At 38.0% G+C, this 25,630-nt stretch overlaps 4 protein-coding genes and 1 long non-coding RNA gene across 12 annotated transcripts in view; 3 read left to right on the top strand and 2 right to left on the bottom strand.

The window, feature by feature from the left end:
• Nucleotides 1-30: 30 nt before the first annotated feature.
• Nucleotides 31-1,747, bottom strand: LOC128677810 (general odorant-binding protein 1). The gene is made up of 3 exons (XM_053758926.1): nt 1,586-1,747; nt 1,093-1,273; nt 31-950 (listed from the first exon to the last, which is right to left on the bottom strand). Exons 1-3 carry the CDS (start codon nt 1,715-1,717, stop codon nt 763-765), a joined length of 501 nt encoding a protein of 166 aa, XP_053614901.1. The 5' UTR covers nt 1,718-1,747; the 3' UTR covers nt 31-762.
• Nucleotides 1,748-1,970: 223 nt separating this feature from the next.
• Nucleotides 1,971-4,538, top strand: LOC128677811 (uncharacterized). Its single transcript, XR_008405566.1, has 2 exons — nt 1,971-3,437; nt 3,574-4,538. It is a non-coding gene; the product is annotated as an uncharacterized LOC128677811 (long non-coding RNA).
• An 8,207-nt stretch (nt 4,539-12,745) lies between these two features.
• Nucleotides 12,746-13,252, top strand: LOC128677900 (uncharacterized). The gene has a single exon (XM_053759065.1). The coding sequence runs from the start codon at nt 12,746-12,748 to the stop codon at nt 13,250-13,252; it is 507 nt and encodes a 168-aa protein (XP_053615040.1).
• Nucleotides 13,253-17,296: 4,044 nt separating this feature from the next.
• LOC128677587 (protein prickle-like) overlaps nt 17,297-25,630 on the top strand; it is a 293,975-nt gene continuing 285,641 nt past the window's right edge. For 4 of the 6 annotated variants that reach the window (XM_053758548.1, XM_053758550.1, XM_053758547.1 and 1 more), the window contains exon 1: nt 17,297-17,587. The gene's annotated coding sequence lies outside the window, so the exon portion shown is untranslated. The remainder of the gene's footprint in view (nt 17,588-25,630) is intronic. The other 2 variants (XM_053758553.1, XM_053758552.1) reach the window with 2 other exon arrangements.
• Nucleotides 23,240-25,630, bottom strand: part of LOC128677592 (organic cation/carnitine transporter 2-like) — a 68,842-nt gene continuing 66,451 nt past the window's right edge. For all 3 annotated transcript variants that reach the window (XM_053758563.2, XM_053758564.1, XM_053758562.2), the window contains 2 exons: nt 25,051-25,232; nt 23,240-24,693 (listed from right to left, as the gene is read on the bottom strand). In XM_053758563.2, coding sequence (XP_053614538.1) covers nt 24,493-24,693; nt 25,051-25,232 — 383 coding nt within the window. In that variant the 3' untranslated portion in view covers nt 23,240-24,492. The remainder of the gene's footprint in view (nt 24,694-25,050; nt 25,233-25,630) is intronic.

Below are 25,630 nucleotides of genomic sequence, written 5' to 3'. Positions count from 1 at the left end.
AACTAAGTAGATTATAAAGAAGAAAAGACATTTGGATGTTGATTCAACTTCTATGTACAAAAATCTACACAATCAATAATTAGGTGAATGTTTATAATTATGTCAACATTTCAACAGTTTATTATACAAAATACACTTAAAACTATCGTAGCCGTTGAGAAAGCAAGATCGTCGTTAGCGTTGCTTAAAAAATAGTCAAACCTTATTCTAATCTCATGTGATCTAAAGCCGTTGCGTTGGAGCATTGTGAACTCATCGATGTTCTATTTATTATGCTTATAATTATTAACTTAGCTAAAAATAAAATTATGCACGTATTGCTATGTATATGTTTGAATTGCAGCTTGATTTTCACTTCTCGATACTGTCCATCACTATCTACAAAAATCTTCAATTTACAGAAATAATGAATGAATCCGTTTCATCATAATTTTCTTTGAATGACAATGACATTGTAATTCACCGATCCATTGTTAAACATATTAATATTTTAAAATGGTATCTGGACACGCATTGGATCAGACTCGAATATTTAGAGATTTTATTTTAGACCACTAACTCAGGATTCAAGCCAAACTGTTGGATAGAACATTAATCTGAATAATATGAGTAGGAGGTACATTGTAAGCGGATTGCGATCGTTATTATGTTATATATCTCATTATTTTGAAACCAACAAAGTAAAGCTAATAAGAAATAAATAATTCTTGATTTTTTGAATAATTCGTCAATAAAAACAGAAGCGGTATTTGGTTTGGTCGTCTACGCCTCAGCCTCCATGATGAACTCTGCGAGAAGCATTTCCATAGTGGGCGCCAGACCTTTTTCCTGGCAGGACATCTTGAAGCACTCCGCCACGTGCAGGATGCGCCAACAGTGGTCCTCCTCGTGGTCGAACTTCTTCTCACACGAGTGGATCAGCTCCACCATCTGCGACGCCAGGATTTCGCCTGGAAAGATTGTAGTATTTGGCTGATTCAGTCATTGCTTATAGAAAAATAAACACCTTTTCGATTATATGATATTTTTTTGTCATGTGTGTCTTTGTCAACATATAGGACAAATCACGAGATCAGAGTAAGACTTCCTTACCGTTGGGGAAAGACTTGATGAACTTGTGCGTATTATCATGATGCATCCTCGAAGCGTCAGTGAGGAGGTTGAAGTGCCGGGACATGCAGTGGATGGCGCAGCCCAGCTCTCGGTGCTCGAATTTGAAGTCCTCGCGCCAGAAGTGGAAGAACTCTTCCATCTTGTCCGAGGTCAGACCGCTCTGCGGACAGACACAGAAACAGTTTAAAAAGTCGTTACATAGAGCGTTACAGCCGAAAATGAAGTTGGCAACATGTAAGGGTGAAAGAGAACAATAACAAACTGATTCATTTATTTATACAATCAAAAAATTACAATCAATTGTAAGTCTAGGCTAATTTACTCACATTCGCTTCCTAATGACAGTAAAACCCTCGAATTCGCAAGGAATATGAATAGCCACAACGTAGTATTGGTGTAGGGATCTGTATAATTGCAGCGGCGTGGCTAACCATTTCAAAATTCCAAATCAGGCCAAATAATGTACACTCACTTCCTCTCTACAATGCTCCAGAGCCTCTCCGAAGCCCAGAGTAACGTCCTTCATGACCACGACGTCGGCCCCCACCAGCGCCGGCAGCAGCCCTACCAGAATCGCCACCAATCTTCTCCGCGTCGTGTCCATCTTCAGCACCGTCTGAGAAGAACAAACATGCGACAACACATTATATCCACATTGACGCTCCTTAATCATCGGCTCTGTCGCTAATAAACGACTATTTAACTAAAACTACAGCCTTCTGTTACATTCACACATTTATCTGACTTATTGCTACTTAAATCTCTATATGATTATATGTTATATGATTATATGTTTAATGTTTCATGGTGATTCTTGGAAACGCCAGTTTCCGCTGTAGTTGCATGCGTGACCTTATAGCTTGAGTAAATACATGGATGGCGGTCATCATTATCTCGGAGATCTCGTTACGGAGAGAAATTGTACGATTTATCGCAGGTTTGTGAATAATCAGTCGGGATAAATCAGCCGGCCGAGGCACGCAGCTCGCCTTCGCCTTTTTGTTTTAGCGTGTCCTGGAAAGTGGTTACTCAGTCTCCGTCTCGTCGATGCAGCAACCCCATCCTTCATCGAGCGCGTCTGCCACTGCAATCCGGTTGCAATCATTTTCCTTTGGATCCCGATCAATTAGTTCCGCCCGCCCGAGTGCTGTTTGAAGCAAGATGATGATAAGTTTGAACATTGCCTTTTTAAACTTCCATGTAGTTAGTACCTATTAGGTTCTTGCATGTTTGGTTCATAATAACTAGCACAAAAAGGAACAAGTCAATAATCCTGCCTGCAATCAGAAAAGGAGCTATTTGCGAGGCTGCATTTACAAACTGACGTAATGCGACAGCTGCAAAGCTGGACTTACGCGACGAGGCTTGCGCCCGCGCTTCTCTACAAGAACTAAAGGATAAATAGACATGTATTTAGTTTAGTTAATCAGATGCACCGTACTCCATGATCAGATCGGAGATGGGCAGAAAATTTTAAAATAGTCAAAATATGTTTTAACTAATCTTATTTGAGGATACATAGAGGTAATCTCGGCAAACATATAGATAAATTAATAAGCAAGAAAAAAGTGCAATCTCCATTTGGCTCTTCAGTCCCAATAAAAACTACGCTGCATAGTTACATCGCAGTGCAAGTGTCGAGATTCCTCGTAGTGAGCTGATTGCGACAGAGCTACTCAACGGCCCCTAACGAGTTCCACATACTACTGTATTCATGATTGATTGCAGCTTTAATTACGAAATCTTAATAACCTGTACTTGCTGTGGATGCCCTGTAATTTTCCTATCCGAATAAACCAAGAAACGTTAATTTATTAGCATTTAAATTAGCTAATAAGATCCGTTTTTAAAGAAACAGTTCACACATTTACTTAAAATAATAATTGACATGTACTTACATAATTAGCTAGTGTGCAAAGTAAATAAGTACCAGTCAATGTTTTATCTCATAAGACGGCAACATTGTTAAGAAACTCGACTTGAATTTCCATCTTTCAAAGTAGTTTCCACAAAACATTGCAATGTAGTATTTAATACCGACTCAGAAGACACTCAAGGTCCAGATATAGATGCTGGTATACTGTTTGTTGTTGTAAATAGTAATGAGTATGATAAACCATCTGGCAATGAGCGAGCTAGTGACCATTACTTGCTGACAAATGGCCGACGCGCCAAAGCTTTTAGAGGTAAGATAAAAAGTGAAAAAAGTGTAAGAATGTCTATTAATCATAGATGCGCAGTAATATGGACGTTACTGGAGGTAAATGAGGATATCGCGATTATTGCAGCATTCTGCGGGAACCGGATTGCGGGCTGGATTGCGGGTAATTATAATGTTCTAGAGGTTAGTTGTAGTTAATATTCATAATATATTGCTGATATATGGATAACTAAACCCCTCAAGTTAATCCCATAAAGAAACGCATCAATTTTAACTATCTTGTATTTGTCGTTACACAGGTTTTGGAGATCGGCTATATGACTCCTGATCATACGAAGAATTTCACCAAATTATGGCTCCTTTATGATCTTAAAACAAAGCATCGAGACTACTCTTAGCATTAAGATATTGCGAATGTTTATTTTAACTTGTAATATTTATTGTTGTAAAATGATTGTAGTAATTACTCACTTAAGAAGACTAATAACTAACCTTACCTTTTCTCCCAAATTTATGACAAAACCGATCATTGAGACGCAGCATCAACACGTCGCATAGTACACAGAACACAACACATCAACACGTCCATTTTGTATGTACACTGTTGCATTTCTCAGTAAGTGATCACAGTTTATATGCTCGGTGTTCGTGGGATACCAGCGCCTGCGCCTGCTACGTACCGTGGTACGTAGCAGGCGCTGGTATTCCACACACCTTCTTATGATCACTAAAATAAATCGGTTCCACCATTAAATCAATGAAGAAACATGTCTTGCCTCAGCTCAGTTTTAATTTTATTTTAGGAATAGCTTGATGTTATTCAAAGAATTTTCGATTTTCTTGGGAGCCTTGGGACCTACCATTTTTGTGCTTTAAACTATATGTGACCATTCAGTTTAGTTATCCTGGTTACTTCGGATCAAGCAAATGATTTTGCAATCCACGTAAGGCACCTTCGTAAAGGTTCTCGAGCCAATTTAGCATTTAGCTCAGGTTTTCTCAACGTCTGCTGTCGGATGTCGGCAGCAATTTGTTGCAGTCGGCCGAGACGTAATGAGAGACTTGATCTTGACTCGACAATTACAGAAAATTTCGTGTGCTTTACCAATAATAACGCCTAAGTTAATGGAAGACAGTTTCTAAAATGAATGTGGTTTCTCACTACACCTAGCCAAATCTAAAGATAAGGCCGCCTATGTACGTCTTTCGTTGTCTTGATCTAAATTGTATCTTGTTATTGGTGCAATAAAATGTTTTTACTTATTTTTAAATAATGGTTCAAGAAATGGCCGCTGGAGATTATTAAGATATTTAAAATTAATGAGTACAAAGAGTTTACTGTTAATTTCATAAATCATATTCATATTATACTATAGAATACGCCTGCCCGTCCCGCTTGACTGATTTCGATTAAATTGAGTATGTATATAGCTAATGAGGTCAAACATACGTTACTTTACTTACTACTTATTGCAGCTTGTATTGACCGAGTGCCCGGCATACAACATGTCGATGACCGAATAAAAATCAAACAAATTTTATAATCTGGGTATACTTCACTAGCGGCCCGTCCCGACTTTGCTCGGGTAAAAACACAATAAATTATACACCTAAACCATCCTCAGGAATCACACTATCTATTGGTGAAAGCCGCATGAAAATCCATGCAGTAGTTTTTGAGTTTATCGCGAACCGACAGACAGACAGACATACGCGGTAGAAGACTTTGTTTTATAATATGTAATATGTAAGGAGGAGTAGTAATAGTAATACTAATTACCTCGCGGCGGACAACTGTCCGTCAGTGTCGCATCAGAATTGACATCATTTGATATCTCGTGAAGCGTCCCTTGTCCGACCTGGGTGGTCGCATGTGCTTCATATTAATTATTACTAGATTAATTACCCTTATTAAAACCGATAAATTACATATTCATGTTGCTAATTATTTATTACCCTTTAATTAGAGGTTAAACCATTTATTTCTTAACTTAAACTTACAAACTAAAAAATCTAGGTATCTACCTTTTTGAATCATTTTTAGATATGATCCTACTCAAATTAATTGCAAACTCGCCGCTATTACCGCGCCATAGAGTTTCATGCAGGGTAACTTGATGTGCTGTTGACTGTACATGCCTGCTCTGAGGGCTCTGTCTCTGGAATCATAATACGTAGACACTTGGAATGTTCACATAAGTAATGTTTATCTGTTAGATTTCATGTCACAAACTGCAGACAAAATATTATCTAATTTAATACTTGGCTAGGTACTTCTATACTACTAATAATTCCATACAGCTGTTCTGTATAGTCATTTAGTAAGTTTTTATTGATCCCGCGAAGTAATCTCATGTTTCTGTCAACCATCAAGACGAGACACATGTTATTACGACTGTCAAGAATAAACAAGATAGTTTAGCTTCAGCGTCCTGTACGTTGAGGCCGGTACCGTGCAAGAATCCGAGCCTCGCCTGGCGGGCCATATCACAAGTATTACGTGGTAATTAAGTATATAATTACTGACAGGCATCCTTTGAAGGACCGCCGACGTGGGTGTCCACACTAAACGATTCCTACAAACTTGACTGCGGAGACATTCTGCTAAGATTGTAAGGACTTGGCGATAATTCCTTGTTGAGCGCTCTGGCTGGACAGCTATCGAGAATAGTTTCTCAGATGCGAGCTACGTAAGATAAACTCATAAGAATACAATATAACTGACTATAAAGCCATGCAATTATAGTTCTACATTCAGACTACCTGAACTCTGTCACCAGTGCCAAAATATGCATCAATGAACTATGGTGTTTAGTGGACGTATGGAGTTTTAACTTATTTTGTATGCAGGAATTGCAACACTAATTTTAAGGTCGATAGAACCTTAGAGCCTTGTTGCACTTATAAGTGCAACAAGTTTGTGAAATATGTCGATAGTAGATAGGTGAGTATCAATCTGATAAGAGCTTGGCAAGAAAGTACGTAAAAAATATCTATATCAAGGAAGAAAAACAATAAGGGGCAGGATAGCTTTCGGAAGGAATTTTTACGGAAGCAAATCCCTTAAGAGTTCCTAGCTAGTGCAAATTCACTCCCACCTACATGATCTGCGCAGATCTCAGCAGGAGCCAGGTAATTATGACATTTACATATTACTGCGCGCGGATATTGATGTCCTGCCGCGGGCGCAGATAATATGAGTACCTATAAAATCCTTCGTGGCATTCAGATTACTTGCTGGATATATTGAAGTACCTAATTTGATACGTACAAATACGTGAAAAAATAAAGAAAATACTTAATTTCTTAATAAATCTAATTTTAGCAGAGAGTTTGTGACGAAGGACCACTTGAAGACCAGACTGGAGTTACCCTGACTGAAAACGAAGTTGTATTAGAACGGTTTACATCAGAAAAGGGAAAGCGGAGGAGACTGGCATGCTGATGATGATATATACACAACAATCTATATTCAAAACATACAGCAAAGATTTCAGTTACAGAACAGTTTATGAACCACAATGTTTAAAATCAGAATGGGATAAAATGAAAGACTTTCTATCTGTCTGTTTGTACAATTGTACAGATTGTAATTGGTAAAATAATTATTTTATTACCTACCTATTTAATCTGAAACAGTGAGCACAAAGCGATGCGTTTGCTGCTGATGTCAGGTTGTTTATAGGCAAAAAGTCTCGGGTTCGATTCCAGAGGACATAAAGCTGTCGGCACCGCTTTATGACGGGACCACCCTGCGTACGAGCCTGCTGTTCTATTGTATAGTCAACCGTACGTCAAGACATCCTTCATGGACTTTTATACCATGGTAATAACGGCGGACTTGCTATGAATGTTAGTGTTGTCGTGCACGAGCGGGTGATTTCTTCATAATGTTGTATGACTTTATTGATTGCTAGATTTATTGCTGCTCGTTAGTTCAGTCCTGATTATGTCATAAATACAGTAGTCGACAGCACAGTAAAGCTGATTGACAATAATATGAGCAGATATTAATATAGAAATACCGAAGAAACTGAAACACTAGAAACAACGATTCGTTATGAGCCACAATCCTCAGCGAGGAAAAGACCGCAAAAGAATATCATATTCATGATGAAAAACAAATAAATCTAGGTGTACCCTCGAGTCGTGGGGGGATGTTCATCGCATTCACATATTATGCACTTCTTTATTTCTTCTAAATGCTACTTTTATATATAGAAGATTATAATAAATGCTTACAGATGATAGTTACAAAGTAGTTATAACTACTGAAGAAGTTATAACCATTAGAAAGATATGAAACTATAATGTTAATATCTTTCTCACGACTTTGGCCGCCATAAAAGAATCCTCGACCGTAATAATGCTCTCTAAAATGTACAGAATGGCAGCGATCTGTTGTTTCTGTGGGTTTCCGAGAAACGATCATAAGTCGGCGCTTTGCGCAATTAGCAAGATGGTAGCATAGAATATGTAATATTGAGTTTATTCGCGAATATGCTCAGACATTTCCCTGTTTATTACCAAAAAGATAGGCGCACCTCCTCAAGGAGTTGAGTTTGCGTCCAGCACTTTTTAAGAAATTGGGTAAATACGTGTAAACACATCTCTGCTCGCGAACAAAACTCTGACAACATTGAAACATCAACAGTTTATCGCATGTAAGCACTCAATCCCATTGGACTAAAATGACGCTCTCGCTCTGATATCACATATCACCGAAATATGAATACTTAGTGAATTATACTGTCACACAAAACCGAATCTTATAGCATGGCACGATTCGGAGCCTCGTGCCATGATCGTCACGAAATATCCCCACAAGGGGTTCGGCGGTTATCGTGCCTACGGAGTGCAGCCCCTGGCGGAAGCAGCAATTTTGGATTGTGTGAGAGCCATACTGCCGTTTTTATTTAAATACTTACGTTCGTGCTCACCTGATTGCGAATGGAATAGCGCTCCACATGCATTTTATTCTCCAGAATGTTGCGTTTTTAAGCGTTGATGATTACTCTTTCTTGTTACTTAAAATAATTATGGATGCAGATGAAATAGACATACTACTAACCAAACTAATAACTCCTAAAAACAAACTCGCTAATACAGCTCATGTTTCTACCAAAAGAAAGCCTGATGAATAGGAGATTATGGTAATTCAAAGTTGCTGAAATGGTAAAACTTCTGCAGACTATAATGAACTATGATTTGTAATACAAAATTGATTGAAATTGTAAACAAGAGAGAAGCCAAGGGTATAATGAGAAGGTGTTACAATATTAATGAACAGTCATTCTGGGAGGCGTCACATGGAGCTGCTGCAAAAACGGTGATCGATGTCTGCGAAGTGTAACATGCATCGTGGCTATGTGCGCTGAATGCTTTATTAGAAACACATTAGGAGAAATTATTACACAATTTTGAGAAGTTTTATAATTTTTTTATTTTTGGTGGAGCCAAATTTAGCTCCAAAACTAGGTTGATCTTTGTTCACCAAAACTCTTTCTCTGTTTCACATAGGCATGTGCCTTTTTATTTTAAAAAGAGAAGACTTTTTCATTTTGTCCTCAGATTCAATTGTTTGTATTGTAACTTAACTTTTACAAACATTGATGACTGCAAAACGTTTACATGCTGTTATTTCGTCATTTCATTTTAAATATCTGTCGAAATAAAAGTAGAAAAAAAACGTCAATTTCTGGAACTGTCAATGGAATAATTCATTTTAGGAATAACTTCGTTTTTATAAGTTATTGTATTTGCCTCAATACTGTCGCCTGTTTACTGTCTTACACTCCCAGTCTCTTTCCCGAGGATAGCCGCGCTTTCTGCAAGATTCCGGTCCGGCGGTCACCGTAAGTTCCACGATGTGTCGCCGTAGATCACTCATGCCGTTTTTGCTGCATCAGGACATTCAGGACAGTACGACCAGTGTTTACATTGATGAATTGCTTTTGAAAAAGCGACATTGGATATTCATTAAGGGCTATTATAAAAATAACAAGTTTTAAGTGCTAAAATATAACTGCTGCGAGCATTAATGTGGAATTTTTATGAATGACATCTTTAGATATACGAGTACATGGAGCGTATTTCTGGCAGTATTCTTGGCAGTGTTCTTGTCATAGCTATTGAATATATCTCCCTCCGCAGGAACTTTGATGTAAGAATGTACTTTAAAGTATTCATGTATTTTTCTGATGTTATTGAATTTTATCGAATTTTTTCCAGTAGGATAGTATAGGTTAAATTAATTTCAATCACCAAGCGGAACCTACTGCCGCCAATTTGAATACTACATTGTCTTCTATGCAAACAACTAAAAAAAACATAGAAAAAAAGCTACATTTAGAAAAACAATGGCAGTCATTAGAGCGTTCACAATGCTTTAGCGCAGCACCGCTATTGGTTAGATCGCGCCACTCCTCACCCAATCACCGAGCGGCAAAAAAGCGGTGATTTATTAGTTTGGTCGGGGTTATGAGATGACGAGACAATAATAGGCCTAAGATTTTTGGCGTCTTTGTGTCTGATCTATTCATAGAACAAACCAACGTTGTCCGTAAAGAACTTTATATACATAAATGTACTTCTACATAGGTTCTAATGAAACAAACAGTTGTAGATGAAAAAAAGAACGCATTAAAACGATATTTTGTTAAAAAGCAAAAAGAAAAAAGTTAACTTTATTTATAAATAAGCATAAGAATGTGTGTCTGATCTACACCTATATACGCAAGTAAAATTCAGGTAATCAATATAAAATGAATTAAATAAACTGTGTTCAAATGAGACATTCGACACCATAAATTTAAAGACATTAAAATGCTCAACAAAATAGTTTAGGTTTGATTTATGCCGAATTTGTACCGCTGTAGTCGTTACATCCGTGGGTTTATGGGTTCTTTATGTTAATACCACCTGTTCTATTAATTACCGTGTAAATCACTAGCCTAGGATCATACAGACCGAGGAAATAATAGTCTTTAAAGTTTTTACCTAGAGGAATGCTCCTGCACATCTAAGTTTTCTACAAATTCTACAAAAACTAGAATTGTTACTTGCGATTCATCTCAAACAAAATTTGTGCCTTATTCTTAATCAAGATTATATACAAAATAGACATAGTAACAAATTCGTTCGTTTCGTAACATTTTGACAGTAAAATATAAACCTGCTTTAAATTTTATGTAAAATATTAAATAAAAATAAATTGCAAACGAAATTAGTAGGGGTCTCGAAGACCCCTAGCGCCTCCGACCGAACTGGACCGCTGTCGGCGGGTTATCAAAGCAATAAAACAGAAGTGGTCCCCGGCATGTTGATCAGCAGCCGTTAATCAATTAAGTTGCTCTCCGCAAGCGCCGCCACTTACCGGATTTATAGCGATGGAGTTATCAACGGGGAGTTAAGACAATACGTCCTGGCAGCCCTCCTGTAAATATGCTAAGCCAAAAAATTAAATTAAAATTTGTTTCGGTCATAACTTAAGACACGAAATCATTGTCGAAACAACAGTGAAAAATATTAAAAGCAAAAACGTAAGTAGCGTGCTATTAGACGGTTGCAATGCCTGCGCCTTGCAAGTTGCAAGTCTAGTAACTACTTTTATCCGCATAATATGAAAGCCACAAAATATCGTACCTATACTTCCAATAATGAATTTTATATATTTTTCATTGTACAGGGTGACAATCGCGTGCGGAGCGGAGCTGCGGTAACTAGTTATTGTACAGTACTGTACATGTCGTCTTAACACTCCAGGTAGGTATGGAAGGTCAAATGCAATCAGTTAATGAGAAGATCGATCGATTCACTTTGCCAGCCTCAGTTGGCAGAAAATAAAAGAAATGCCAAGGAATGTTGGATCGAGTTCGTCCTACAACAGTAAGAAGGTACCTAAGTACATTTATTAAATGACTAGCTTTTGCCCGCGGCTTCACCCGCGTTTATTTTCCGTATATATTTTAATTACCTTATAAGATGTCTTCGAGTGATGCGGCGCGGCGGCGTGTGGTTACCGCCCTAGAATAGAACCACTCCTTAGGTTAGACGACGGGATTTACTACTAGAACCCCATAGACTGGAATGAGGAGAGGCAATGTTAGCATTGCCAAAGAACGTTGGTACGCCGGCGGTGATGAAAACACACACTGGGATTCTAAACTTCACAGCGAGAAAGACACCCGGGAACAAGATCGCATGTGACAGAAAGAGATAGTCATTATATGCGAAGTATATGTCATAAAAATAAATTCTCACACTTGATTTCCTTTCCCTTTCTTCTAGCAAGTACACGAGTGTCGTTTTAATTGCTTATGTAGAAAAAATGTCTATTATATTCCCATATGTACTTACATTTTATGACCTTACTTATAATAATAGAAGATAGATCCTGCAGCTCGTAACTTACGATATTCATTGCGCTATAGAAATCGTAGCCGATTCAGACAGATAAACATCATCACTACTATTCACAATTTGTATTTCGACTATTTTATGCGTTTATTTCAAAAATAAATTAGTGTGGACTTGCTTTTAGAGTTATCGCTTCCTTTCCTTCTTGTAATTAATTATATGCATAGTTTATTCAATTTAAACATACCTGAATATTTCCAAAGCTGATTCTTTATTCAGTTGTCAGACTATTGGGACGTTAGTCAACTAAGCAAGAAAGTGATTTTTGGGTTTGTCCCTTGTATACAGGTGTACACAGGCAGTGTAATCATCCGCTCGATACACGCGTGAAGACTTTTGTTACTTTTTGATTAATAACTATAATTATTGTTACATATTTACCGATACAAAAACTATGAAAATAGTAATAAATGTTTACATAAGTTTGGTCGCATTGGACGACGATCTCATGCAGGCATGTGCTGGCTCCCCGCCGCGGCGACACGCGATATCTGCAATTATTTCGTAGTTACTGCAGAAGACCGACCACAGATACAACATCACATTTCAGCCCTATCGGAACCCAGTGCATTGAAACTGGCATTTTGAAACAGCCCAGCAAAGACCCGGCGCCTCCTCGTAACAGAACTTAGAAGCTCGTCCTTTCACAAGTAAAATATTAGTTTCAATCGCTGGTATGAAATTAAAAAATTAACAAGAGGCGTAATATAAAATTAAATTTTTATGCGCAGTCGGAGTTTATTAAAACCACATGATAATTGCTACGGAGGACATTCCTCGTTAAGTCTGTCGCGCTCGCTGCTATCTGAAGAAATAAAAATAAATCTAATCAATTAAATTATAATTCAGTACATGCACATGCAACCAATGAAAGTGCTAGTTGTTTCCCCATAGCTAAGCCCAGGGGGCTTCGCTTTGGGGAAACAACTGGCATTATAAGTAACATCTCCTTTTAAAATCACTTTTCTTCACTTTTGTATTTGTAACAGTAGAATTTGTATTCAAATTCTCAATCTATGGATAGTATAGCGTCGCACTACTCTGTCCTACCAGATGGACAGGGCCGGCACTGCTGTATCCTACCAGATGGACAGGGCCGGCACTACTCTGTCCTACCAGATGGACAGGACCGGCACTGCTGTGTCCTACCAGATGGACAGGGCCGGCACTACTCTGTCCTACCAGATGGACAGGGCCGGCACTGCTGTGTCCTACCAGATGGATAGGGCCGACACTGCTGTGTCGTACCAGATGGACAGGGCCGGCACTACTCTGTCCTACCAGATGGACAGGGCCGGCACTACTCTGTCCTACCAGATGGACAGGGCCGGCACTGCTGTGTCCTACCAGATGGATAGGGCCGGCACTGCTGTGTCGTACCAGATGGACAGGGCCGGCACTACTCTGTCCTACCAGATGGACAGGGCCGGCACTACTCTGTCCTACCAGATGGACAGGGCCGGCACTATTCTGTCCTACCAGATGGATAGGGCCGGCACTGCTGTGTTCTACCAGATGGACAGGGCCGGCTTCTCTATCGGTAGCCACTGCTACCGATAGAGAAGCCGGAAACTAATAGCACTCTATTAGTTCAATTGTATGGTTGAGTAACAAAATCAGTTCGAAGAAGAGATCTTCCTATTTATCTTACAGACAAAGACAATTTAGCATAAATTGTACACTTCTTTCCACTCCGAAACTCTTGACGAAGGACACGTCAAAATATTTAATTTCACCTAAAAAAACCTGATGATTTATGTTTCGGTAATTCAATATTTATCACAGCAACTTGTTGAGTAATCGAATCTTCGTAAGTATGAACATATCTATCTGCGAGCCGGTCCTCCAGCTGGTAAAACAAATGGCTGATTTATAATTGAGTTGTAAGATACGGGTGTTGGGACGTGTAATGGTAAATATGGTAATATCTCATGCCGCAGTATCGATAGAATGCAAAGAACTAGTTATAAATAGACTATTCATAGCGTCTACTCCTAAACACAACAACTCCTTAATAAAATTATTATTTAGTAAAAATTTTCAACGGCCAGCGCATTTACGTGTACCCTTTATTAGATCTACCATGGCACAGAATCTGAACAAGATGGACGGAATAGGCGTCAAATGTTGGTACAACGCAACAAACGCACGGTTATAAACATTTTTTTTGTGAACGAAGTATTTTCCTCATCCGACTCTTTTTTTTAATATGTTAGGGTCGATTTAACCGCGGCGCGCCGTTTTTTTGTTTTTCTGTGCAAGTTAACGTTAGCGTCAAAGTTGACAGTGCAACCCATCCTTAGTGTACATATTCAAAAGGATTTAGTGATTGTGATGGCAAATTTTAACATGTTTCATATTTCAAGTCTTTTCGATTTGTTGATACAGTTGTCGTGTTTTTTTTAATTTCATTGAATGCAATTTAAAATTCAATAACAATTCTCTATTTGTGTTCTCTCTCAGCGATGCGTTGTCTATTAGTGTTGACGTCAGCGTCAGGTGTGTTTTCTCAGAGGTCCAGACACGGAAGGTATTTGTTAAACCGTCGGGTGATCTCATCTGTTAATTCGATTCTGTTTCATCAAGATTTTTTAGGAATGCAAACTCTTGAATAATTTCCAATGTGCAAAGTGAAGTTCCGTAATAGGTAAGGGAATTCCATTAAAATGTAATAAGGACATATCAACTTAGTGGATTCAATAAAGCATTGATTATTGATCCAGGTGTCTTGGATCAATAAATCAATGCTTATTTACCACGCTACCAAAATTTAGTTTATATCTAAAAGAAGACACGTTTTTTGTAACATCCATTTCTTAGGTCTAACTGGTTTTGGTTGATTTGATGGTACGAGTGAGGGTCTCTTGCCCCTCTGTGCGGCGGCGGGGTAATGTGGCATCTTAGCTAGTTTGGATCACGGCTTTCAATGACTAGTATAGTATAGTTGTATATTTTTCATCATATTATTTTGTTCTAAGCACAGGCCAGCCCAAGACCTAAAAATTATATAGTCGTGTGTATGATAAAATCTTTTTTATTTATTAAATTTCACTAATTTTAAACTATCGCTATATACTTTATATAACTAGGTATAAAAAATACGTGCGCTGCGCGTTTAATAATTTATTGATTGAATATCGTGTCCATCATCTGTTTTCCGTCGTGTTTCAAAATCTATTTATGACACATAGTGTTGTAATCCTATACTTGGCGGTCCTCAAGGCGCGGCGGCCCGGACTCCGGCGACGTGACGTCCCGGCTCGAGTCCCGGATGACGGCGGCTCGAGTTACACGCTCAGGGCTGTTTGTGGTGCTCAAATGTTTAGACACAAAAACCCTTTTGAAGAGTGTCGTAGTTTGTGTGGAGAAATCACAAAACACATATTTTTTTCCATTAAAGCATAGAAATATTGTAAAAAATATGTGTTTTTCGTTTAGATCCTCTTGATAAATATCCCATCTCTGCGTTTTCCCGATTCCTTCCGCCGCTGTGGAGCGTCGGTGTTCATTAAAATATACTTGATTTTATATTTTCATTTTATTCATTCACAATCACTTACATGTACAGTATATTATGTATACGAGAAATCTTCCAAATTAAAATAATATATTAAAATGTAAATGTGAACAAACATTATTGTGACAACCAATGTGAATCTCTAAATGAAAGCAAGGAAGAGATGAATTGAATTGAATGTCAATAAATCATGGGATTGAGAAATTCTATAAGTGGAGGGTTGGACGTGGTCAATAGATTAGTAGATTTTATAATTTGTAATTTAGGTAGGTATGTCCCTAGAGCATCCCTGATCCACACGTCAGAGCATATAAGCTCCGAACAACATTATAAAGTGAGTTCTCCAGCGAGCGGCGCGCAGCCGGTGTCGGGTGTCGGCGGGACGGGCTCGGGCTGTCAGGCGAACTGTATCAAGTTGTCCCACGTCGTTACGGCGGCGCTGTGAATGCTACTTTGTGGCTTTTGGCTACATAATCTAGAAATAATCAAAAACATTTGATCTAGATCCTCTCAAATGTAGCCCGACCATTACGCACTCGTACCTACGTCGTCAAAAATTGTAGAGCCTTTACGCGAGGCTTGATGAAAAATAACTCCACGTTTAGTCCAGACGACATCGATAATGCTTTAAAGAAAGTGAAAAATGATGTGTGCCTATTTTGGGAGATATAAAAAATAGCCCTAGCCACTCTATGGACGATTGATCTAGTGTGCTAGAAACAGCAAAACGAAGGCTTTGTGATGAACTTCGACACGCAAAGAAGAAGAATTGGTAAGATTATTTTGTTGGCTGATCCATGTTCTAACGGTACCCTCACAACGACATCGTCACATCCCAAGCTCAGGAATGCAATAGTCAATATTCCCAGGACTAAGTGGTGGAAGCAACAATCGCTCGCAGAGTTCGACTACTTACTATTAATAAAGCCGCAATGTTGATCCGTTGTGGCCGGACTGGTTTGACTGCGCGGGATCACGCGCGGTTCTCAACATGCCTAATTTATTGCACTACTGAGCTAGATATTGTTATATATATTATATCTATAGTCTAACTTTTGCCAGTAGCTTTGCCCACTCTAATGAAGTGTTTCATTTCTTTGAACATCACAGGGGTGGTGTATCCGGAATTCCTTTCCTAACGAGTTTTTGCTCATTTTACTAAACGAGCCTGTCTGCAAAATTTTAAGATGTCATTTGAAACCGTCTTAACAGGGTCGAAACCCTGGAGAAAATAAAGACAGTTGAACAACAATGGGATCGCAGTCCGATCAGGGCGCGCGAGAACTGAAGGATCAATCAACCAGAATGTCACATAAAGGATATGTATGTATATATTATACATTCTTTTAGCTATGGTATATACAATTGTTGTTATTGAAAGAAAGCGTTTCTGTAGAACTAGAATCATTGCCAAATTATATCAAACTGGTCCAAACCTGATTGCATCGAGTCGTTTTTTCACAGACTTCTTAAGATTGATAACCTAATTCGGCTGAATTCTAATAGCAACTCGACTGTCATAAGATGCTTGCGGAGTGGACCAAATTTGGTGAGAATCTAAAAAGATTCGATTAATTGTCAGCGAAATACAGTTGTAAAGTTTTTTATTATATATTGGAGCAAACTCATTAAACCAAATTATTCACCGAAATGGAAATGACAATTGTACAGCGCAGATTAAAGAACAGTTTGATGTGATTGTGTTGCCAAGGACACAAACGCGTTTATTATTTTTGTCTGGTGTTGTATTCAGTGCTATTGTATGGAACGTGTCATGATCCTGAACTGAAAATAGTTTATTTATACGAAACATTAATGTCAATTTTTTTAACTGATCAGAAGGTAATCATTTGTATCCAGAAACTATGAAAGACTAAACGACAGAATTGCCAGGAATAACAAACAATGCTCCAGAACTTTCATTAGGAATGCATACGAAATAACAAACAATGTATGTGCATCGGAAGCTCGAAAAGTGGCAGCAATCGTGGCGTGGGAGCGCAATGATTTTACTTTTATCTATCCAGAGCTTACCGCAAAAAGCTGCAAGCAGGTTGCGAGCTTGCGGCGCGGGGCGAAGGGCGACCGGCCGCAGTGCGCGCGCGCCAGCCGCCTACGACCCACGTATTGGCTGATTCTGACGCATGCGCGGATTCAAAATTCGAATCGTTACGTTCAAACGTAGTCCTCGTGCAGTGGATTCTGTGACTAGTTTGTGTTGTGTTTGTGAAGTGTCAAAGTCAAAGTGATCGGAAAATTGGATGTTATCTGATTTGAGTAAAGGCTCGAACTTAGTCCTGCAGTTGCAGGGTGCAGGATGAAGAGATAAATCTTGGTGCGTTGACCGCCTGCAGTTCGACGCCCGTTGCGAATAAACGGTAACTATCCATTAGCTATTTTAGCGATATTATTGCTACTTGCGCCGGTTAGGGCAGGGTGCGCCGAAGCTCCGACTCTGGCCTTCTTGCGCCGATGCCTCACTTTCTCCTGTACGCCAGCTACTTCCAAGTAGGCACAGGAATTTCAGAATTATCATTCATTCTGTGAAATTGATTTTTAACAGCTGTCAGCAGTTTGTCAGCTTTTAATGTTAAAATAACTACACTATATTGAACAATACCAATACAACCAACATCTAATAAAACCTAGACCCGATGACCTTGTATGACTACCAGTTTTCATATAACACTGATCAAATCTAACTGATATGAATAACTGATATGAAACCAATCGATTAGGTATTTTATATTTAATATTAACCATATGTATATTATAAACAGAAATCTAAACAATAAAAAATCTGAGCTCTGCGTTGGGGAAGCATCTCAGACAGACAGATGTCATAATGCGTAAACCAAATCAGTGGGTAGTTCAAAATGTGATATGATTTGAAACTACCAGACACCGTGTCTAGATAAAGTAAATAAACTCTCGTAACATGTTGCTTATTCAGCTTATAGCGAATAACGGTCACTTGTAATTCTTGCACCATCGAATTCCAATTAGCGAGATATTATGCAATATCAATATCTTCCAGTTTATAGCCTTTGCTTGCAGATCTCATAAACACAACCACTTAGCTGATTAAGGCTGATCTTGTAGCTTCCTTTATATAACGTTTCATACAATGATTATGATAAGCATAGTCCAAAGTCCGAACCTACTATGGGCTGCAGTCCAGGACGAATTTGTTCTCCGAGTAATATTATCACTGAGCTGTGACCCATTTCTATTGCTGCAGCATCTACTTCGTATGTTGTAATATTGTCTAGCTATTGTGGTTTGCTGTAGTCAATAAATATGTTGCAAATACTGCCCGGTAATGGACAAATGTTTTGGCGCCACTTTGTATTAAATATCTCTCTCTATCTTCCTTTCCTATTTCATTTCCGTGGAATGTAGACTTAAATCCTCTCTATTTTATCACCTCCTCATTATCGTAAAGCTATATAATTTACAGTATTATTAGAAGGGCAACCCACTTCAAAAGCAATACCAAAGATGGTGATACTGATGACAATCGATTCAGTAATATTGGGGTAGTCGGTTACCGCTTCAATGTCCCGTCTGACAATTGACGGCAACGGCGGCGTCGTATCGCCAAATAGCTCCAAATGAATGCCAACTAGTGGGACGACCACAAGTGCCACTCACGGGTCACTTGGACCTGATGGTAAACACGAATTCATTCATTCTTCAAGCCGGGTTTTTGATATATAGTTTTGTATTACTGTAACTGTAAGGATTTCCATGGTAATATCCAATACCATGAAGTTTTATGTATCAATCATTCTAGTATTTCTCATCTTATTGAATGAAGGTTTAGCCTGTCCATTTGGAATCGTATTTATAATTGAGTTTTCTACCATGTCTTAATTAAATAAGTCATACAACCAATGTAAATCCCAATTATTAACTCAAGTATTTGACGTATTAAGTCAGTGTTTAGTTGCAATTTTACCTACAATTTGCCCCTAGTTTCAGCATCCTGTAATTTCGGGCAAACAGAGCAGATCGTGGCTGTGACTACGTGCCTGCGTGCACCGTCTATTATCTCTGGTGTGTGGGATCACAACTGGTCCTTTTCAAGATATTCCTATTCAACTAAGAGTTCAAAAAGGGCTATAACTAGACCATATCCTCTTTTCACGCGACTATTGGGCATCTCCGGCGTATGCGGTGCATCCATGTTTATTTGAGATAGTCAACAACACTACCGGCAGAAAAAGCGGGGTTTTGTTTATAATCACGCTGTTTGTTGATGTTGGGCAAAGGGAAGTTGTGGGGAAGATAATTCTGTAAATACTGTTCCCAGAATAACTATCTTTTGCATAACTGGGTAACGGGAATGCACATGCAATGAGAGTTATAACATTTAATGAATTAAACTAGGCGATAATTTAATTTACGTTTTTAGACCTCTATGATAGAAACGTGTTTACTTTTCTGCTCATCTAGATCTAGCTATCTCGCTAGCTCGTCAGAGGTCAGCAACCCTGAATAAATAATATAAAATTCGTAACAGTAATTTTTGATATGTGTCGTTCAGTGTAGTTATGACGAGTGAGACTTTTTTAGTGGTTTCATGAACCATTATTTTATTCGTATCGTTGTTAAATTTAGTTCCAATCGTGAGAATTTTATCTGTTTTATTGGAATTCTTACGGTTTAACATGAATTCGTTGCGATGGCAAAAGCGAGGGCCATTGAGCTAGTTAATTGAATCAGAGTTATAGTGGTTACCTGAGAGTGTGGAACGAATGGCAATGGTTAGGAGATCACGATGCTAGAATCGATGGAAAACCGTCGGGTTACGTAAGCGTTGCAAATTATAGACATTTGAACCCATTCCCGCGTTTCCTGGTCGCAAGTGTGGACCTGGTGCTTTGTATACCGCTGCCGTAGGTTACTGTTCACAATGGGTGCTCGGTCTGCAATGGAATTGTTGGAGCACAGTTAGAAATTTAATGTAATGGCGACGTCCTTGGCTTTGTGGTTTTCTAGATGGTTGCGTTTTTCTAATTGGAAAATATCAGAACTTCACCTGCAATTTTTATAAGTATAAAGTTTTTGAGAATACCAGTAATTCTAATGTATACTAGTAATAGTAATCCAGCAATATTCAAAACCAATTGGAAGATTTTTGGCAAGGTATATGTTATTAAACAAACCAGTATTTTTGTTAAGTTATATCTAAACGTTTTTACACAAAAAATCACTGTAGGTACACATATAGATGCGCGAGCGCCGAAGATTGTGACATTAATGGGGCTGCCATTGTAGCAGAAGAAATAATACATCGAGCGTTGCAAATGTTGACAAATACCACTCACTAGTCTTGTTCATTTACTAAGATTCGTGAATTTGCGATCGTAATAATGAGAATTTTGACTTGATAATTTCGTTTCGACTACGTGTTCGACTTCCTTTGATCTGGTATTAGTATGTACTTACTTTAAAGCTCTTCCGAGCAAGGCATGACATGACCCACAAATGAATGAAACGTAATAAGCCGCGCAATTATGAGGTCATATAGGTACCTACTCATGTGAATCTTGTGGTATTAGTGATCAAAACCACATTTTATCTCGATTGTATTTCCATTTGTGACCTTTACTATGACCTCAGTGAATATAAGTTTAAACATTTCACACGCTATACTATAATCAAATCATCACTATTCATCATTTTTCCATCAAAACCTGAAGACGTTTCCAGTGAAGAAGATAATAACCGTATAAGGAATATGAATTTAATAAGATTGCTTAGATCGTCAGCTAGGTGCAAAGCCAAAATTAATAACGCTTTCTATATACAGCTTGAATTTTATCTTCTATCTAAGCTGATAACTTTGAAATAAATATTGTATTGACCACATCATTCCGCCCCATATAATAATACCGTTAACGTTAAGTAAGGCTACATTCATATTAGCGACTTTGGACGTTGCGCGGGCGCAGGTCGTCCGATACAAGGTCGTCGCACGCGCCTAGCAGGTGCATACCGGCCTTTACCCTCTCTCCCCTCCATCAAGAGCGTCGCTACATGTGCTGTACGCTGGCCCCCTGTCAGATTTGCACGAAGATGTATTGGGGATTACATAAAGATATGGTTTGTTTTCTTTATATTGACATTTTAGCCTACCGGAGGAGCTTATATTGGAAGACTTTCACGTCCAACTTGTTTAACACACAACGTGTTCAGGTTTCGATGTTTTCTGGATAGCTTCCTGTTCTTAAATCCCATTATTAATTTCTTTCGTTTGATCATTATACCCTGAGGCACATATTTGTAGTTTATATCTTGTAGTGTACCTACATGATTAGCATCAATCTTGATTCTTTCTTAGCCGATAAGGACGTGCAGAATACTAATATAGTACTTATTTTTTTATATATTACACAAGCAAACACCGCAGCCCGTGGACACCGGCAACCCGTATTATATTAGTCAATTCTTCTAAACTGATGTAATTAGACAGCGTTTTAAGTATATATAATAACGCTGTCTAATTAAATCAGTTTTTGATCCGGTTTAAATCAAGTTTCTTATCAGGATGCCAAAACGTGTTCCAGATCTCAGTGAAAGTACTCACATGCGCCAGTTCCAATTAATGCGACTTCTTGTTAACACCTAGCACGTAGCGCTTGTCAGTCTAAATTATATCTGCATAATTTATAGAACTATCACTTCACATCATTCCTTGCTGTCTAACTTGTTCAAAACAATTACTTCAGCTTTATTGTGTAATTCAAAACCTACTATAATTGTTGAGAAAATTATAGTTACAGGCCCACCCAAGGCATTGATACTAAATACCAAAACTGATTCTGTTGTAGGTACTAGTGGAATCTGAGATTACATTGTATTTACATTAGTTACTTCACATCACAACTTTAACGTAACGTAATATTAGAAGATCTTGTGTTTTGTCTTGCACTTAACAATAAGATTATTAAGAGCAGAGAATTTAGGTAAATGGGCTCTATTTTGGAATCATTTCTCTTCTAAATATTTAAAATTGTCAGTAAAACTATTTACAAATTAAAATTTATTTACTGAAGTAAATAAGTACTGAAATTTTATCTTTGAACATAAGTTATTTGAATAGAATAACTGTCATGCGTGCTTTGACTGGACATGTGTACACTAGAAATGGTATAGTTTAAAAGAAAATACGTTTCAAGCAATATTAGACCTTACTATGCTATAAATAGTCCAGTTAACGTAAATTCGGAGTTGTCTTTGTACAGACACGCCAGTAATGCGTGGTCAAACATCACGGTTTTGCTCAAGATTTATTTGTCCCAACCAATTAGACGATGAATTTCCTTTGACATATCTGTTCTTGGCTCGTTGTTTGACAATTAGATTTTCATTTACATATGTTTGTTTCCGTTTCTCGAATTTTAAAGATTTGCTATCAGTTTGTTTATTGAAACCTCACGTGCCTCATACTTCCATATTCTTTAGTAGATACATTAACTGATTCCCAATTAACGGAAATCTGTTAATCATAATTGTAATTTCCGCCATCCAATACTGCCTCCTATTCTAGATTTACATTAAATCTATTAACTGCTTACATATACGCTGGCTAGCCGTTACAGCTCTGGGCTTCCTCGCGGCTGAGCGGCAGTCTCCATTCTAATTCATTTCTGTTTAGATGCTTGGCGCAAGACTAGTCGCCTCTAGCTTTCAATATTACCTTCCTGTGGTTATACCAATAACCCTTATTTAACTTATGGCCTTTAAAGTTAAATAAGGACGATCATTGTCTGAATTAAGTTCTATGTAAGACTTTTAAGTATTTACTGCAATGTCAAAAATATTTGTGTGTTTGGATCCTATAATCAGAGAAATATATAGGCAGTCTACTACTTCGGCTATTAAACCATGCTTACATGTATTCAATTACCAACAATGAAATTGTTAGTAATGTTAATCTATCCACTCGATACATCGTCACATTTCTCTTACTCATCCACCACCATCACCGGCTGTCAACTAGTAAATTAAACGCATACGAGTAATCATTAACATTTCTTTATTTCAGCATAGATATACAGAAAGAAAGAAAAAATGTTTATTTGCCGTAAATCACAAAAACTTTACAGTACACAAAGAACATCAAATCGATTAAGACAAATTGGTCTCCGCTCTGTGGTCTCAAGCCATGATATTATCATGGCTTGAGATCACAGATGAAATAATACAGACATGAAATAATAATAATAAAAACAATAAACACAATACCTAATTAAATTGGGACTCAAATTTAAGAACTCAAAATTATCTATAACTACGTACATCATAAATAGTGCTGCAAATTGTACTTGTGCTTCTAAGCTAGTGATTTTTGAACTCCTAAAATATATCTGTACTCGTATCAACAGTGTTTGTACGACGAGTACAGATAACAAATATAAATCCAACAATGACGTTATAAAGAGCTCTCACGCATTCAAAACATAAAGGTACACATACCAATAAAAAGTTTCTGTCGTAACTTTTGTAACCTATACACTTGTTACGTCCACCGGCTTTTCTTGTCGGAAGCTCTCACGGCATTGTTTACTTTTTGCAGTAATATAATATCTTGCTGGTAACAAAACAATATCCAGTTTGTTTTTTACACTGATTGAAGTCAAACCCGTATTTACAGTCCAACCCGTTAGACCGAGTGCCAAATGTTAGTACTAGAATCTGTCTGTTTAGACTCTTTATTAGTCTGTGTGTTTGGAATTTAGAAAATAATTTCAACCTTTACTACATAAGCCAAAGATACAGTGAAATTTTGTTGATTACTTGGTGAATTATATGTTTTATCATAGTTTCCAGTTCAGACCATACTATAGACATTTTAGGCTTATTTACATTACATACATAAGACGTCGTCAATCCTTCTTCCGTGACTACTAGGTTTTTAAAGTCCGAATATTATTATGCAACACAATATGTAAATAATAAATAATAATAATAAATAAATGAGGACAAACCACACATATTGAGCCTAGCCCCAAAGTAAGTTCGACACTTGTGTTATGGGATACTAACTCAACGATACTATATTTTATAACAAATACATATATAGATAAACATCCAAGACCCGGGCCAATCAGAAAAAGATCGTTTTCCATCATGACCCGACCGGGGATCGCACGTCCCGTGTGCGACCCTCTCGGTTCAGTGGCAAGAACTTTACCACTGCGCCACCGACGTCGTCAAAGTCGTAAAGGAATATGTATTGAAACTATCTACAGTTTTGCAATGCTACTTGATGCTAATATTCGACACTAAAATTCTCCGTAAGCCTAATGGACTCCTGCCGGCGCTTGTGCGCTGGTCTGCCGATGTTCTCGGCCTCCCGGACCGTGTTGGGGAGCTCCGTGTTGGCTGTCTCCGGCATCAGCAGGCTGAGGAAGCCGCACGCCAGTGACGTCATCCCGAATAACATGGCGGGCAGGTGCGACCAGTATGATATCTGAAATTTGGTTGTGTTAAATTACGGGGGAGACTATTTTTTCATGACTGATATTAATTATAATAATCCTCTATTCGTACTTCCATCCGGCAAAAAATATTAAGATCAACGAGTTGCACCAGGTAGTTGGTTTAGTTGAAGTGGAGCGGTTTGCGTCGAATGGAGAATGGAGATACATTTTCCAAATAACGGAAATCAATGACTAAAATCTATCATAGACAAATTTTAACTGTGCAGATTCTTTATTTGCATGTACCACCATCTTGCACAACTCCAAAAACATAGCTATTACATTATAACTGATTTGAAAATTTTCACCAAAGTGTCAAATGAGAAGTTTCCTTTGCGAAAACTAACCATCAAAGGAGTTTGTGGCCCAAGAAGAGATCCGATCCTGCCGATAGCGGAGCAGAGCGAGTGTATGGAGTTCCTGGTGTATGTGGGGAATAGCTCGGAGGTGTAGATGTATACCACGTTGCTGGAGAAGGTGGCCAGCATCTCGAACGCCATGTACAGCACTAGACCGATCCAGGCATATGCTGAAAATAATAAAATTAACTTGTCACTGAAATAAAATCATATTAGCAGATTATAGTAATAACGGTAGTAGCAGGTGATACTGAGCGAACATAGAATCTTTGAAGTTTTTACTACTGGCGAATAATATATTATATATGTTCAATGAAATAACAAAGAAAAATCGACTGAATGGAAGTTTTTTTGCGATAAGTACTACTACGTACTAATGTACACTACACTTATCACTCATTTATGTACGTGCAATAAAGAGATAGATGATTATTAAAAATACATCCATTTTGTAGATGATGCCCAACACGGGCATAAGATGACATAGAATAAATTATATCTACTATAATAGATGTGATGTGATAGACCCTTTGGTTCATTCAAATAGTTTCTAATAAAATCTGTCTAT

The sequence above is a fragment of the Plodia interpunctella genome, chromosome 18, assembly GCF_027563975.2.
Source record: "Plodia interpunctella isolate USDA-ARS_2022_Savannah chromosome 18, ilPloInte3.2, whole genome shotgun sequence".
Classification (NCBI taxonomy): domain Eukaryota; kingdom Metazoa; phylum Arthropoda; class Insecta; order Lepidoptera; family Pyralidae; genus Plodia; species Plodia interpunctella.
This window is presented reverse-complemented; position numbering and strand designations above follow the sequence as displayed.